Source organism: Brassica napus, chromosome C2, assembly GCF_020379485.1.
Source record: "Brassica napus cultivar Da-Ae chromosome C2, Da-Ae, whole genome shotgun sequence".
In the NCBI taxonomy this organism is placed as follows: Eukaryota; Viridiplantae; Streptophyta; class Magnoliopsida; order Brassicales; family Brassicaceae; genus Brassica; species Brassica napus.
In genome coordinates this window covers 17,149,343-17,166,680 of record NC_063445.1, presented here as the reverse complement: position 1 = coordinate 17,166,680, position 17,338 = coordinate 17,149,343, and the positions used below count along the sequence as shown (strand labels likewise).

Here is a 17,338-nt window from a genome sequence, read left to right as displayed (position 1 = left end):
TGGTTAGTATTTTTTTTTATTCGTACCGTTATATTTTTTCCTTTAATTAACTTGCTAACTTGTATTTTTTTTAAAGGTTTACCAAGTCGAAAAATGGCATTAGCCGGAGCATCAACCAGATGATGTACTCCATGCTCCGTTTTGGATATCCAAAGTGGAGTGTGATCCCTTCCGACGAACGAGAGTTGTGGTTTCGTCAGTTTGCGGTATAGTAACTCTTCATTTTTTTAAAGTTTTTTACATTTTTTTACATATATTTACTTATTAAATTGTGTTTGTTTTGTAGCAAGAGTTCAACTGGCACTCCGATCTTACGGAAACAGTCCGTAAGAAATTCAACGAAAAGGCCATGGACTCTTACACAAAGCAGATAAACGCATGGAAGACAGTTTGGCAGAAGAACAAGAAGCCACGGTTCATCAACGGGACGGTGTGGGAGCAGTTGATAGCTCATTGGGAGAAGGAAGACACTGCAGAGACGTCTTCTAGGAACTCCAGGAACCGGAAGAGCGATCGTGGCGGGAAAGGTATGTATGTGCACAACCTCGGCGCTTGCTCCATGTCTACTAAGGAGGATGAACTTGTAAGTTTTTTATTATTATTTATCTTTATATTTTTTAAATAAATATTTTATATATTTCTTGGTTAATAATGGCGGTTTTTTTAGATCGAAGCAAATGACGGTAATCCCGTTGATCGTCTCCAACTCATTAAGGTGGCTCACACTAACAAGACGACGGGTCAAATTCAGGACCCCGTGATCAAAGGTGTAGTTGATTTGGTGGAAGCTGAGATAGTTTCTCAATCTCAGCCTCTCTCTGATGACGGCGACTCCACGAGAGCTTCAACCAACCTGTCTCTATTGCAAATAAATGAGATGGTTGAAAAGGTAATTTTTTTTATTAATATATTTTTTTTATAATGTCGATTACTTACTTGTCCCTATTTACTTACTTTAAATATTTTTGTAGGCGGTTCCTAAAAGGAAAGGAGGCCGTTTAGTTGGGTTGGCCCGTCGTGCTTCTTCGTATCCGGCATCTTCTTCGCAAGCTCCGTATGCCGATCCCATGATTCTCGAGGAGCTACATGACAAAGATGAACGGATTGGGGCATTGGAGGAGCAGAACACCACTATCCTTTCGGAGAATGCCACTATCCGTTCGGAGAATGCCACTATCCTTGCTGAGTTGGCATCCCAGAAGAAGTTCAACACCGAGATTATGCAGAAGCTAGATCGTTTGATGTCTTCGAGTTCATCTTAGTTTATTTCGGCTTTTTAAAACTTTCGGAATGTTTTTTTTTTCTATTTCGGTTTGTATGAATTTTAAACTTTATGAATGTTTTTTTCCTATTTCGGTTTTTATGAATTTAAATTTTATAATATTATTAGTTTTAAATTTCCGATTTTTTAAATTTATTAATATCAAAAAATATATAAAAATGCAAAATTAATTTGTAAAAAAAAAATGGGTATATACCGACGGACAATGGTCGTCGGAATATACCGACGGACATATATCCGTCGGAATTTACCGACAAACCACATTTCCGTCGGTATATTCCGACGAACGTTGTCCGTCGGTAATATCCGACGAACGTGGTTCGTCGGTATATTCCGACGAACAATGTTCGTCGGTAATTTCCGACGCCCAAAGTGCGTCGGAATAAACCGAGGAACACTCTACGTCGGAATTGTCCGACGAACGTTCTTCGTCGGTACGTTGTTTTCCGATGAACTCTGGTCTCGTGTATCCGCATCGTAATATCGTCGGAAGTTCGTCAGAATGACGTTTCTCGGTATTCGTCAGAAAGTCGTCGGAAGTTCTGACGAAATTCCGACGAATTTTTTTTTTCCGACGAAACGATACCGACGGACGGGTTCGTCGGAAATTCGTCGGAATCGGTCTATTCCGACGAATTTCCGACGATTTCGGCCATCAGAATCCCCCTGTTTTCTTGTAGTGTGTTTCTGAAAAAACTCATATTTATTTATGATTCTCTTGAAACAGTGAATGATAAAAAGTATTGGTAGGAGTAATAGAGTAGTGGACGAAAATTTCGTGGATGAAAAAATTGTGGACGGTAATTTTGTGGATGGAAGAGTTGTGGACAACATAGCAAGCACATCATAGCGGTACCAATGGTGACCTTGTTTGATGCTCGACGAATTCCATCATGTATTCCACCAATCCTTCACAATGTCCTTTATTTTATCGTGCTCATCAATTATATTCTCTATCCATAGTTCAAGTTGAGAAAGATACTATGACATAATTGAGTTGAGGAAGTCTAGTTCCAACTGTAAAGATTGTCCATCCATAATTTTAAAACACAAGAGAATTTGTAATTCATACATTAGTGTTTCTTCAATAGCTACTAGCAGAGATATTCTAAAAAAAAGAATAAAATAGAAGGATTTCCATTAAAGTACAAAACGTTGTCTTCAAATTTGGGAAAATAGCAATTCCACCATTGACTACCATGGTGAAAAGGACGGAGTTGGTTTGAGGAGTTATGATTTTCTCAATTACACTAAAAATCTGTAATTTAAAGATTTTTAAGCTCAACCATTTAAATTAGGATTTCAGTGAGTATTTATAGTATTGTGGAAGAAGAGGTTGATTAGTGAAACAAGAAAGAAAATGATTTAACGAAATCAAAAGATTAGATAAGAAAAAAGTTAGGATTCTTTGTTTAAGTGGAATTAGAAAAATATCTAGTTAATAGATTTGGTTGGAAGGGAAAATTGGGAAATTAGCCATCAAAAAGTGCTCTAGAAGCACAAAGTGACTTATTCTGTAATTGAAAAATCAAATAGTGTGTAAATGTAATTTTCACTTTCTTAAGTATAATATTTACATAATTAATAATTGGTACACATAGTTTTAGGTACACTTTGAGTTCGTAAGCTATTACATTTGTTTTTGGATCACCAAATTTCCAAATATGCACAAATACATGTAAAATTATAACAATGGCAATCACTGAAATATATTTACTAACTAAAGGGCAATTTAAAACTTTATATAAGAGTGCATGAAGTAATGACATGTCAGCATAGAAAAAAATGTAAATAATACACCATTTAAAAGTTATTTTCTAAAAATGTTTCTCTTCTAATATATAATATATATATATAAGGGATGTGATTGAGAAATTACCTAACTAAGACAATATTTTGTTTGAATTTGAAAATTCAAGCCATGAAATCAATTAATTCCATACAAAAATAGTTTGACTGTTGACAAAAAAATAGTTTGGTTTAAGTATTAATTTTAGGATAAGTAGTATATGCATTACCTTATAATATCCTATATAATAATATTTCTTAGATAATCATGTGTATTAGTCTCCTCAAACAACATATATCAATCAACGGTTTATATAAATAATCACAAAGGTTTTGTCTAGTTCACTGGAACTTTTTGACCCTATGGCTCGATCATCAGTACATGTTTCATATGCAACAGTACCAATGGTTATTGTCATGACGGTTTTATGTTTGTTTCTAGCAAATAATGTGACCCATGCCCGAATGCCAGCCACTTACTATGTTGGAGGCGTGTATGGTTGGGACCCGATTATTCCAATGGACACTTGGGCACGAGGCAAAATCTTCTACGCTGGTGATATTCTCGGTATGGAAACGATGTTAAAAAATCATATTAATGTTGATTGATAAACAAATATTTTATTAGTTTAATTGAATAAGAGATGACTTGCTGGATAAATCATCTTGTTCCGGTCCAAACTATGTATCAAAACCGGATTAAGGTGTTATGTTATGATATTGATCCACTCCAGGCCTAATTAAACTCCGAATGGTTTTACTCATCTATTTTGGTTCATCGAGCCAACTTTATTAGAAAGGGTAAATATTTGTAGACAATAAATTTATATTGATATAATATGGTGTTGCATTGCAGAATTTAAATACGATTATCTGACAAGCAATGTGATGGTGGTAAATCGTACTGGCTATGAAACGTGTATAGCAAACGAGGGTGCGAAAGAGTACACATCGGGGGACGCTAGGATCAGCCTTCCATATGGTCTTAGCTACTACATCGGGACATATGATGCTTCTGATTGCTCAGCTGGCTTAAAGATGGCCATAAGAGCAATTAGTTGAAATAAGTAATTAGTTGAAAGTGAAATTATTAATGCATTTTTTTTTGTAAGTCAATTCACTCAAACGCTCATATGAATAAAAAAGTTATCTCATAACTTTATCATGTTGTATGCGATTTCGTTCTTTGTTATTCTCCAAACATTATTCAAGAATTTATTTCCTCAGATTTGTTAATGTGCGATCGTCACATTCATTTCTTACAAAATAAAAAATGGCTTTTAAAAATAATGACATAAAATCAAATTAACTGTGACCTGAAAATGTTACTTATATAGATTTATATTTTTGTCGAGATTCTAAATATGGTAACAACTCACATATATGTTACGCAAATTTAAAATAATTGTATAATCACTATATTAATAAATTGAGAACTAAAATTTTCAAATTTATATGGAAAATCTCTAAATATTTATATTGAAGTTACTTTTTAATAAATTTAATGTTATAATCACTATATTCATTGTTATAAAAATGGTATGATTTTAAAAAAAAAACTATGACCAGACAAAGTTAAATGTGACATTGGCAGTTTATGAATGAATGTAAAATTATATTCATCAAAATCAGTTGGTACATCTAGTGCATACCTGTTTTTGTGTTGCATCACTTTTTTTTTTGATAAGTAGTTTCATTATCAAGATAATGACATTGGGGATACAAATAGTTTTTGCAAGCAAAACCTACTGCATCAATGGATGCTAATTAAAGCAGAGGTCAAAACAAAGCCCCAAAAAAAGCTAAAAAAGACTTTGTAAGAAAAACAAGGTTTAATCTAATCCCTAACGCTAAGAGTAAAGCTTAACAAAAACGAAATTCCTAGCAGCTATGAAATTCCAGTAGAACGGTACCTGCAACAAGAGTGATGATCAACAGAGCAGAACAGCCGGAGAACAATACGAGGACCCGCATATTGTCCCGAAGGCGACTCCGAACGAGCAACAGGCGAAGCAGGGGTGACTAGGTCCTGGTCCGGCCATCACACAAAGAAGTCCACTCCAGTTGCATCACTTTACAAACGAGATAGTATAGATTTAGCATCTACTAGCGAACCAACACAAGAGGATGGAACCATATCTCTTGTTGTCTGATTACGTCAGCAAACATAGCCAATTCCTATTGTTTTTGTCAATGATTTTCCCAAGATTTTGTGGTTGAGTTGGAGCTTCACCATGCTGCCGCTGGTTCCTTCCCTCCAGAGTGAGTGTACTGCAATTGATTGGACTTTCATTGTGTTGTCTTAGATGATCTCTACTATGTCTGGCGAGCAAGTTGAGTGTTTCATCGTCCTACATTATCTCTACACGAGAAGCCCAGACGAGTAAGGAGTCATAAATGCAGAAGAACAGACCGAGTCCTAAGCAGTACTCACTGTGGCTTGATAACCAAATAGAGGATCAGATCTGGAAAGGAATAAATGCCACATTGGATGATTACGATCTTGTCGAGAGAGGAAAAAGAGTTCAGACCAGTTATTATCCTCTAATGGTTCAAATTGGATTATCTTTGACACAAGAGAACTTATAAGCTCCACATGTGTTTGTTTCTTTTTTTTTAAAGGATTTTGAGTTCTCTGGCAGATCGAGTCAATACATATACATTTTGTTCTCAATGAGTTTTGGTCATTTATAGTGACAATATCTCTATCTTACATACATATCATGTAAATCCAGATCTATATACATCGGTCATATTCAATCCAAAGCGTATTTACATAGAACATATACAACAAGGAACGACTACAAAAGCAAACAATCATTAGTTGCCAACAGAAACAGATCTCTCTCCTAAGCCAAGTGGTGAACGTGAACGTTGACTCCTCTTGATCTTGGAAAGTACCCTTCTCATCTCCGGTTGATGCAGCGATGGCTGACTTATCTTCTCAAATTCTCTCTTTATCTTCACCACTTGGCTATGTTTTGGACCATCCTCGTTTCCATGATTGTTCTTGTTCTCCATTTTCACCCCCACAAACCCCGAGACAAACAAAGAACTATATCCTGTTTTAAAAAGACGACACGAGTTGTGTGTGAAAGCAGAAGAGAAATCAGGTTGGTGAGCAACGCCGAAATGGTTTGAGAATATTATTATACAGAGAGACGACTACTACTCTTTCTTGTGTTTATAAACAAACGTGAAGAATGAGACAAGGACGGTGTCTTCGGAAAGACCAGGAGGCTGCCATGTGGACTCAGGTCGTCGGTCAACAAGAAGATTCTAGAGGATATGCTTTTGAGACCATTACTTCTCTAATCAGTCGTTAATTATTATCCAAACGCATTATTCTCGTGTTACTTTTTTGTCATTAAATAATGTAGAAAGCTTAGACGTTTTGTTCATTTTTATTTTTGCTTTCATCTTCACTCTTCTCCATACCGTAATATTAAGCCTTCTTTTTGACGTCTATGAAGCTGGAGAATTTGGGTGTGTTCATATGGTTGAAGTTTTTAACTGAGAAAACATATAATTTTAAAACCTTATATGGTTGAAGTATATAAATTAAGAAATCAGATAAGAAAATTTTGTGTTATAGGTGTGGTAGTGGTAATTTTAAATTTATTATTGCGATTTTTATGTATTTATCTTGACAATAGCTATCATTTTTGCCGAGATAAAATAAAATAAAATAGGATTGGTAAAATATAAAAATATGTGATGTACGTATAAAAAAAAAATTTAGTTGATATTTTTATTTTGAATTTATCTAGTACTTAAAAATACTATTGTTCTTACATTCCAAATTATTGGGATACATTAAAATTTTGCCTAATAAATCTTGGAAAATAAAATTTCTTCAGACCGTAGGTTTTTTAAAATGAATCTACATCATCATCATTGAAATTTGATATAATTTTTATTTTGAACTGAAAATTTGGTGTAATTCTTTGATAGGTTTCAATTCTACAAAATATAAGTACAATAAGTTTTTTTACATTCAAATTTTAGAAGTAAATATGATAAGTTTATTGGGCTTCCAACTTAAAACCAATTTATATATTACTTAAATCTCTTTCATATTTTCGATGTGGGATCTTATCTCCAACACCCTCCCTCGAGATAATGGTGCATATAACCATTAATCTCGCATAATCCATCTTACCTCCTCCAAGACAATGTTTTATTTTTTTCTAGTCTTATATGGGCCATCGCCTAGTGGGATGATCGGGCCTCTTTCCGGGCTGGATTAATGGGTCAGGGTGTGAACCTGGCTCTGATACCATGATAAGTTTTTTGGGCTTCCAATTTAAAACCAACTAGATCTTGCGCGGGTGTTTTCTTTCATTTTTATATACATAATTTTTTTCTATATTGTTAATGGTAAATATTCTTAACATTAACCATATTTTCAAACGTTATTGTTTTTTGAACAAAATAACGTTATAATCAACATGTATGGTCTTTTTCTTCCTTTACTTCTTCTACCATTTTTACAGATAATTTCATAATTTTTAAAGTCATATATTTGTTTGTTTTTACTCCATAAAGATTTGTAGTATATATTTTATATATTTTCACAAACAAAAACGTATATCACAAAATAAAGTTGCACCTTCTATTCATAAATTTAGATTGAAAAGTAAACTATGCAGTTATAACAAAAAGTAAAATTAAAATTTTTAAAAATATTATGATATAAATTACAATTATTCATACTAAAACAGTATAGGGTTCGGTCATAAATCTTTCTTATTCCAAAAATTTAGCACCCCTTAAATAAATAAAATAAATTTTAAAAAATTTGGAATTATAATTTCTATTAAAATAAATTTGTTTAAAAAACTTATCCCGCGCTTTATTGTTTATTCCTAGAGTTTGACATGTGACCGTCTGAATACATGTTTTCACTTTATTTATTTTTTCGTACTAAATGGTATAATATATATTTGTAAATTAAATTATTTTATCTAATTTTTAGTATAACATTTTAAAACATAACAATTTTATTTATTACTTTGAATAATTATATTTTGTTATTTTAATTGTTTATTATATCACTTTGTAATAACTAATTGGTCTTATACATTTGAAAACATTATACCAATAATTTATGAATAGATTATTTTATATTTTACTTATATATTATATAAACTGATTATGATATGTGGTTTTTACTTTATTATTTATTACTAATAAATATCGGAAAACATGTAATACGTTAATACGAAATATATTAGGAAATCTATTGGAAAATCTATTTTGGTTAATATTTGGTTAATATTTGATTAAGGATTTATAATTTAAATTATGAAAAGACAAACACACTTAAATATAGGTTCAATAAATATCTCAACGGCATATGCCATTGTAAATAAGTGGTAAAACTAAATGGTAATCTAGTTTTGTACTCTCATTTTAATAGATTAGATTGTCGATTAGTAGATAGGCTCAAGTCATTTCCATATTACTTAAGTCACTTTCATATTCCGAGCTGGTATCTTATCTACAACAAAATATGAATGCAGGAAGAATAGTTGAAAATAGAAAGAGAACAAAAAACATACAATTACGAAGAGATGTAGGATTGTATTTTTTTTTTGTCATCAGGATCGTATATAATTATTGAATGAGGCTCTACCGATTGATGGAGCCAAAAGTTGAACACAAGATTGAGCGTTGAGTTATAATTTATGATTTGATTTGAGGTTATTCTGTAGGTGAGATGATTAACTGACTTCCTTACGCGAATTTTGATGCCGAAACTCGATTTGTTTCACTCCACATCCAATCTGGCTGTTTTTTTTGTTTCCTAAATTGCCATCTCTACTGCCCGGTATGGGTTTTCAAATAATATGGACGTTAGCCGAGAGGAAGGGACCGACTGATCCACTTCTTGGCAGGTGCGATCCGGTCTTTCTATTCGAAGATTCATAAAAGTTCCCCAATAAAAATTAATCCATGGTCTACTAACCAAATAGATAATAGACTAGTCCGGTTTTTTTATTCGAAGATTCAAAAAAGGTCTTCAGTAATATTGATTGATAGTCTGCCAACCAAACATATGATCGCTCGAAGACCAAAATTTTGGGAGTTCGATCGGGTTTGAGACTGCATGATTTTGACATGCTTAGAGCATGATTAATAGGAGTTCTTAGGGTGGAGTTCTTAGCGGAATATAAAAAAACGTCAATTAACTTACTGAGAACCGACTCTTAAATTTTTTTTTATATTCCGTTAAACCCCCCCCCCTCCCCCCAGCCCCATTAATCATGCTCTTGAGCCCTTTGCAATACTTTTCAAAAGTGTAAGTTTTGATAAATAAATAAAAAACTATGAACCTTAGTTATTATGGAGAAGATTTCCTAACCTTGTGATGTTTTTCCCTCAATCTGTTTCACTTATTCTGTGAATATTTTCTCAAATGGGTTTTATAGATTTCAAAGGGAGTTATGTTTAGGTTATCTTCACGTAGGTTGTATTGATTGCTGAGTTTGATATAAAACCAACACCCGTACGTAATACATAGATTAAAGTAGGTTTAATCTCAGTTTGATTTTTTTTTTGTCGGCCCAAAGGTTTCATTAGTAAAAGCCCAAAGGGGTATTACAAACTGGTGTTAAAATATTATTATCCTTCTATTTGTATTCGTGTTGTGAAACAACAGAATAGAATCTGTATGTTTCTATATTCTTCATAAACATAAGGAGCGATTTAATTTATATATAGAGAATTACACCGTCATAGAATAATGTAGAGATTAGAGAAATAAAATACAAATATGAAAAGAGTACAAATCATAAACTAATAAGGATAAGAGAAACTAGAGTTTCTCTCTCTCCAGCCACCGGCTCTCTCTCTCTCTAGAGCGCGCCCATCTCTCTCTCTAGGTATGGGCCGGTTATGGACATCCACAATATGATTTATAACACTCCCCCTTGGATGCCATAACTATACATAGTTTGTAATACGCTTTAGATGTTGCCTCATTAAAACCTTACCAGGAAAACCCAATGGGACAAAACCATGGTGAAGGAAAAAGAGTACAACACGTATTACTCCCCCTGTTCTGAACATCACTGAAGGTCTTTTAGTCTACGCATCCCAATCTGATGCGTGAGCTTCCTGAACGTGCAGGTAGGAAGTGATTTGGTGAACAGGTCGGCTGAGTTGTCACTGGAACGCACTTGGACGACTTGGACCTCGCCGGCTTTCTGAAGCTCGTGCATGAAGAAGAACTTAGGCAGTATGTGCTTCGTCTGGTCTCCTTTGATGTAGCCATCCTTAAGCTGAGCAATGCAAGATGCATTGTCCTCATACATCACGGTTGGTGCGTCCTTGCCTTCGGTCATCCAACACAGACTCGTAGCTGGCCTCGTGAATAGCCAAGATTTACGAATGGTTTGATGAAGTGGCCTCGATTGTCTGCTTCATGGAACGCCATGAGATGGCCGTACCACCATGAGTAAAGACGTAGCTGGTCTGTGATCGAGCATTGTGAGGATCCGAGAGATAACCTGCATCAACAAAGCCAACTAATCCTTCTTTGTTATGGTTAGTATAAAATAAACCCAAGTCTTTCGTTCCTTGCAGGTAACGAAGAATATGTTTAATCCCGTCTCAGTGCCTTTGGGTTGGACAAGAGCTAAATCTAGACAATAGATTCACGACAAAACATATATCTGGTCGTGTGTGACTAGCCAGATACATCAAAGCTCCTATGGCACTGAGATATGACACTTCGGGACCAAGGACATCTTCATCGTCCATCTTAGGACGGAATGGATCAGTGTCCAGGCCGAGAGACCTCACGACCATGGGGCTAGATAAGGGGTGAGACTCGGCCATGTTAAATATCTTGAGTACTTTTTCTGTATATGCCATTTGATGCACAAGGATTCCATCTCTTATGTACTCAAGCTGTAATCCCAAACAGAATTTCGTTTTTCCTAGATCTTTTATCTCGAATTCTTTCTTAAATATTCAACGGTTTGGGAAATCTCTCCAGAGGTTCCTAGGACATTCAAATCATCAACATACACTGCTATGATTACAAAGCCCTGGCTGAATTTCTTTATAAAGATACGTGGGCTGATCGGATCATTCTTATATCCCTCTTTCACTAAGTACTCACTTAGTCTATTGTACCACATTCGGCCTAATTGTTTCAATCCATAAAGTGATTTATTCAACCTTATACAGTGTTGTTCTCGAGTACTCGATTTGTTTTTCAACTCTATACCCTCTGGTACTTTCATATAAATCTCATTATCCAGTGGCCCATATAAGTATGCAGTTCCAACATCCATAACCGCAAGACTAATTTTTCTCTTATAGCCATACTTATCAGGAATCTAAAAGTAGTAGCATCCACCACAGGGGAGTATGTCTCCTCATAATCTATTCCTGGTCTTTGTGAGAATCCTTGTGCAACAAGCCGTACTTTATATCTAACGACATTACCATGTTCGTTTCTCTTTCTCACAAAGACCCACTTATGGCCGACTGGTTTAACATCATAAGGTGTCCGGACTATTGGTCCAAAGACATCTCTCTTCTTTAAAGAGTTTAACTCCACGTTTATAGCTTCTTTCCATTTGATCCAATCTGATCGTTGAGTGCACTCATAAATAGACGTGGGTTCATGATCCTCATTATCATCCATGATTTCAAGTGCTACATTGCATGCAAATATATCATCAATGTCGACATTCTTTCTGTTCCATTGTATCTCAGACAAGACATAGTTTATTGAGATCTCATTATTATCAGGACCTTCAGTACCCTGAATCTTGGCATCCCAAGAATCAATATTAGATACATCAGGGCCGGCCGCATCTAAGCATTCATGATCGGCCGCGATCGCTATTAGGGTTTTGTGATCGGCCACGGCTAAGTCCCGGGATTTAAGAATGGCCGCGGTCGCGTCTAGGGTTTTAACAACCCCAGTTTCAATCTCTGCACCTTTCTTAGTTTTCCAAGGGTTCTTATCTTTGGAACCTATTGGTCTACCACGTTTCAAACGTTGTCTAGACTCTGTAGCAACTTGATTGTGTCCCTCTTGAACATCAATTCTTATTGGTGCATTAGCAACTGGTATATATAACTTAGTCACTCTAAATCACACTCTTGAGTCCGAGGATCTTGCCAAGATAAGGATGTTTGATTCCATGTAATTTCTTTTACCAGTTTACTGTTATCTCCCCCTAATGTGGGATGTTCGGATTCATTAAAGTGACAATTCGCATACCTGGTCTTAAATAAATCACTCGTAGTTGGCTCAAAGTATTTTATAATCGTGGGAGAATCATATCCAACATATATCCCCATCCTCCTTTGAGGTCCTATCTTTGTTCTCTGTGGTGGTGCAATTGGCACATAGACGGCACAACCAAATGTCTTAAGATGGGATATGTCTGGCTCATGACCCGTAAGCAATTGTAATGGGGAATATCCATGTTCACTAGACGGTCTTATACGAATCAGTTCGGCCGCGTGCAAGACCGTGTGTCCCCAAGCTGTGGCTGGAAGCTTAGACCTCATAAGCAATGGTCTAGCTATTAGCTGAATTTGTTTTATGAATGGTTCGGCCAAGCCGTTCTGTGTATGTACATGTGCCACGGAGTGTTTCACACTTACCCCCATGGACATACAGTAATCATTAAACGCTTCGAACGTGAACTCACCAGCATTGGTCTCTATCATTCCGACCTTAGCATAGTAAAAGGCCAGTAGAGAGCGCATGTATAGACTCTAGGACTTTCTTATAGCCTTGGCCGATCTCTATGATCTGAAGGAACTCTTTGTTTCCTTCGCCCTTAGTCTCAATGTGAAAGCCATTCATTCGAATATTCTTAAAGCTCAATAGGCTTCTCTTAGAGCTGGGTTAATACAATGCATCAGATATCTCTAGATGCGTACCCTTAGGCAACAGGATTTTAGCCTGGCCGTAGCCCTCTATGAGACTGGCTATACCCGGAATGATACTTTAGAGACTTCATATAAAAACTTTTATTCATTAATAAAATAAGTTCAAAGCAATCAAAACATAGAAAACATAAAGCAAAGAACACGAAAACATAGATGTAAAATTCAACTTTATTCTTTTAAACAATCAGAAGTTTCATACTCCATGAGATCGTCTTGTTCATTATTGAAATCATCTTCACCATCTTGATAAGTCATATGAGCTTCAGGATTCTTCCCTTTCAAACTCTCTTGGTAGAGGTCAACGAGATGTTTAGGAGTCCTACATGTCTTAGCCCAATGATTATCCATACCACATCTATGGCACACGGATTTGGTCGAGTTTTGTGGTTTAAATGATGTACCACGGCCTCGGCCATGACCACGGCCTCCATAAGAGTTTCCTTGGCCACGGCCATATGAGTTGCCTCGGCCTCGACCAAACGAGTTTCGGCCTCGACCACCACGTCCATGCCATTTTCCACGACCACAGCCGTGTTGGCTATCACTCTGGACATGGTTCGACTCTTTCTTATCCTCTACGGTCGCATGTGCCTCAGGTAATGAGTTTGTTCCAGGATGTCTCAATTCACTGTTTCTCATCAACAGTTTATTGTTCTGCTCAGCGAGCAAGAGACAAGAGATCAGAATAGCATAAGTTGTGAAGCCCTTCTCTTGGTACTGTTGTTGTAACAACACATTGCTTGTGTGGAAGGTGGAAAAGGTTTTTTCAAGCATATCCTTATCCGTTATATCCTCACCACACAGTTTCAATTTAGAAACTATCTTAAACAGGGCAGAGTTATACTCGTCCACGGACTTAAAGTCCTGGATTCTGAGATTCCTCCAATCATACATAGCCTTTGGTAATAACACCGTTCTCCGGTGATCATATCTCGTTTTCAACTCTGTCCAAAGGTCTAGAGGATTCTCAATAGTCAAATACTGATCTTTGAGACTCTCAATAAGATGATGGCGTATAATTAATATAGCTCAATATCTATCTTTCTTACTTGCATTATTGCCCTCGGTGATACATTCACCGAGTCCCTTGGATTTTAGGATGATCTTAGCATCAAGTGTCCATTGCAAGTAATTATCTCCAGAGAGATTTAGGGCAGCAAAATCCAAGTTGTTGATTTTCGACATCTGAAATCATATATTTCATTCTTAGGATTTATAATGTTCTTATAATGCATACAAGACAATCAGATATATAATGCAAATTGGTCACACGACCAAACGGATATGATGCATTTAGTCCATACGATTATGCATGCATGATATGCTAACAAGCCGCACGGCCAAACAATCCGAACATGCATAATGCAAGACAAGCCGCACGGCCAAGAGTATGAACAATCTTAGCAATCGGTTTCTAAATGATCTTAATGCAATCGGTTATTCATCTTTAGCAAGAACGATTCTAAGTGATCATGAAACCTCAATAAAATAATCAAGCAATGCATCAAGGGGTTTAGTTACTATCAACCTAACGATCATATTCAATGAGATTAATGCAATTAGGGTTTTAATATGAACAAGCCGGTCGGTTTCAAGTTTTAAACAAGATGAGAACTAATCAACTTAGGCGATTTCTATCGCAAGAAAACATTCAATTAGTTCATCAATTCAATCAACCAAATTCAAGTATGAGATTAATCAATCCTAGCAATCGGTTCTATGTGATGATAATCAGATTCAAAACATTCAATCACATAAACAATCAAATCAAATTTCGATTAGGGTTTGCATGGTATGCATGCGGCTAGGCTTTAGGGAATTAGGGTTTCAATTTTAATCAAGCAATAAGATTCAATTTAGGTTATTAGGGATTGGATCTATTGCCTTAGGGTTTGGTTCTTAGGTTTTAGTTTTACCTAAACCTCAAGTCGGGTTGAATGGACCACCGAATAGGGAAGAACGCGAGTTGATCGTTGCTGTCGGGTCGCAAACGGGTTGCTGTCTATCGCGAACGGATTGAAGCTGAGACGAGTCGCGAACGGGAGCAAGCAGCTATCGGGTCGTGAACGTGCTGGCTATCGAACGGTATCGGGTCGCGTCGAGCAGGCTGAGATCGTGTCTCGCGAACAGGCTGAAGTCGCGAGCTGAGGAACGGACTGAGGTCGCGTGCTGAGATCAGGAACGCCTTGAGTATGGGGTTTTAGGTTCTCGATCAGATTAGGGTTCGTCGTCGGGTTTAGGGTTTATCGCCGGGATGAGATTAGGGTTTTAGGGTTCGGACTTTAGCTTAGGGTTTAGAGCATAAACGTGCTGATAACGTGTTGCGAAACAAGAGAATAAAATTTGTATGTTTTTATCTTCTTCATAAACATAAGGAGTCCTTTATATATAGCGAATTACACCGTCATAGAATAATGGAAAGATTAGATAAATGAAATACAAATATGGAAAGAGTACAAATCATAAACTAATAAGGAAAAGAGAAACTAGGGTTTTTCTCTCTCCAGCCACCGGCTCTCTCTCTCTAGGGCGCGGCCGTCTCTCTCTAGGTATGGGCCGGTTATGGACCGGGTCGGTTATGGACATCCACAATATGATTTATAACAATTCGGTCAATTTAGAATTCGAATTTCTCACGTGGACTGGATTTATCAATTAAAATTACGAGTGGAATCAGAACAAACATGCCTACTCAACTTTCGGTTTGGTGGTTGTAGAAAAGGGAATAAGATTCAGCAAAATAGCATAATGATTAGGAGTAATTTACAGAGGGAATCATATCAAATACTATTTCAAATCAACACTACACTACATGATTTGTATATATATATAGCGACACCAGAAAGATTTTAGTTATCCATATCAAAGAACACTAAGAGAAGTATATATAAAAAGAAAAAAATGCTTGACAAACTTATCGGAGGGTATGGGTACGGCCATCAGGGGTACGGCCACAAGAATCACAGAAGCAGCGGCTACACCTTCGAGGAGCACAAGGAGTTCATGTCTTATGAAGAGTCACAAGGAGGCTACTTTGACCGTCAAACCCGCTACGATCACCACATGAGGCTTCCAGCCAACCACAACCGTCCACCCATGGCTCACATGCCTGTCTTTGACGAAGAAGATTCAGACTCAGAAGTGGAGAAGTTCTATAAGAGCAGTCAGAGCCACCACAAAACAGTGTTGCCACATCACGGAAACAACCACCACCAACAGCCACCTCATATGAACTTCATGCCCCCACCTCCGATGGCTCAACCTCACCACAATGTAAGTTATCTTTTAAGGTGTTGCAATCTATCTAATCATGACATGTTTTAGATATTCTTCCAAAGTGTCTTGGAGGTTTTTTGAAGTTTATAATATGCATTATGTGGGTTTGTACATGTTTTGTCTGGTGTTTGCAAACATATAAGTCCTGAAACTTACGCTGAAATTTTGTTAGATAAAATTATAAATTTTTATTTATAGAATCTGATTTATAAATTTTGGGATCTTTATATGCAGATGCACCAATTATCCCTCTTGTTAAACAGTTTAATAATTTTTTTGTATGGTTTCAACCCATTGGTAATGATGGCTTACAGGGAAAGATGGGTAATGGATGGCAGGGTATGCATGAAGATGCATACTATGGAGGGCACGGGATGCAGCAACTCGGTAGGTATGGGATGAAGCAGCACGGTGCGCAAGAGATGAAGCACCACGACAGGCTTATGGCTCCTCAGATTCCACCACATCCTGTCTACATGAACCCAAGCCATGGTAGTGGCAGTGAGCATGCAGTAATGTTCAAGGCTTCGGAGAACTGGCGAGTTAGCAACAATAGCAGCGGCCATCACAAGGCCAGGTGGGGGAATAAAGGATTCTAACTGCACGCAACTACTCTGCCGGTTCAAAAAAAGTACTAATGATTTGTATACTAAATAATAAATTATAATTAAGATGTGCGCGTGATGAACATTAATCAGTATCGTACTAAAACCAAACATGGGACTTTAACAAAAGAAATAAAGTGTTCTTGTTTGATGAACTTATGATAACCAACGAGTGTTGTTGTTGCATGAGTATGTTAAATAAAAATAATGCAAGTATTATTATTTCTTGTCTCGTGCCGGTGGAGAGATTGATTACACAAAAAATAGTATCTAAGATATATATATATTTTTTTTTTCGAAGTATCTAAGAAATATTAGATCACCTCCAATTCCAATAGTGATTTCATTAAGATTTAATTAGAGATGAATGATCATGTGTTGAATGGATATTTTTTACTTACATCATTCAAAGTAATTAACAACAATCCAAACTATATACATAACTTTCCAAATTGCTTCA

General features: G+C 36.3%; 3 protein-coding genes across 3 annotated transcripts; 2 read left to right on the top strand and 1 right to left on the bottom strand.

Moving 5' to 3' along the window:
- The first annotated feature begins 1,552 nt into the window (after positions 1-1,552).
- On the top strand, positions 1,553-5,852 carry LOC106380390 (basic blue protein). Its single transcript, XM_013820148.3, has 2 exons — positions 1,553-3,638; positions 3,927-5,852. Exons 1-2 carry the CDS (start codon positions 3,434-3,436, stop codon positions 4,130-4,132), a joined length of 411 nt encoding a protein of 136 aa, XP_013675602.1. The 5' UTR covers positions 1,553-3,433; the 3' UTR covers positions 4,133-5,852.
- Positions 5,733-6,507, bottom strand: BNAC02G17680D. The gene has a single exon (XM_013819346.3). It carries the CDS (start codon positions 6,089-6,091, stop codon positions 5,891-5,893), a length of 201 nt encoding a protein of 66 aa, XP_013674800.1. The 5' UTR covers positions 6,092-6,507; the 3' UTR covers positions 5,733-5,890.
- Positions 6,508-15,839: 9,332 nt separating this feature from the next.
- Positions 15,840-17,103, top strand: LOC106381128 (mediator of RNA polymerase II transcription subunit 23). The gene is made up of 2 exons (XM_013820999.3): positions 15,840-16,270; positions 16,588-17,103. Exons 1-2 carry the CDS (start codon positions 15,899-15,901, stop codon positions 16,870-16,872), a joined length of 657 nt encoding a protein of 218 aa, XP_013676453.1. The 5' UTR covers positions 15,840-15,898; the 3' UTR covers positions 16,873-17,103.
- Positions 17,104-17,338: the final 235 nt, after the last annotated feature.

Coding starts and splice junctions, on each gene's coding strand:
- LOC106380390 (XM_013820148.3), top strand. CDS start 3,434: ATGGCTCGATCATCAGTACATGTTTCATATGCAACAGTACCAATGGTT. Junction 3,639..3,926: donor CTACGCTGGTGATATTCTCG/GTATGGAAACGA, acceptor GTTGCATTGCAG/AATTTAAATACGATTATCTG.
- BNAC02G17680D (XM_013819346.3), bottom strand. CDS start 6,091: ATGGAGAACAAGAACAATCATGGAAACGAGGATGGTCCAAAACATAGC.
- LOC106381128 (XM_013820999.3), top strand. CDS start 15,899: ATGCTTGACAAACTTATCGGAGGGTATGGGTACGGCCATCAGGGGTAC. Junction 16,271..16,587: donor TGGCTCAACCTCACCACAAT/GTAAGTTATCTT, acceptor GATGGCTTACAG/GGAAAGATGGGTAATGGATG.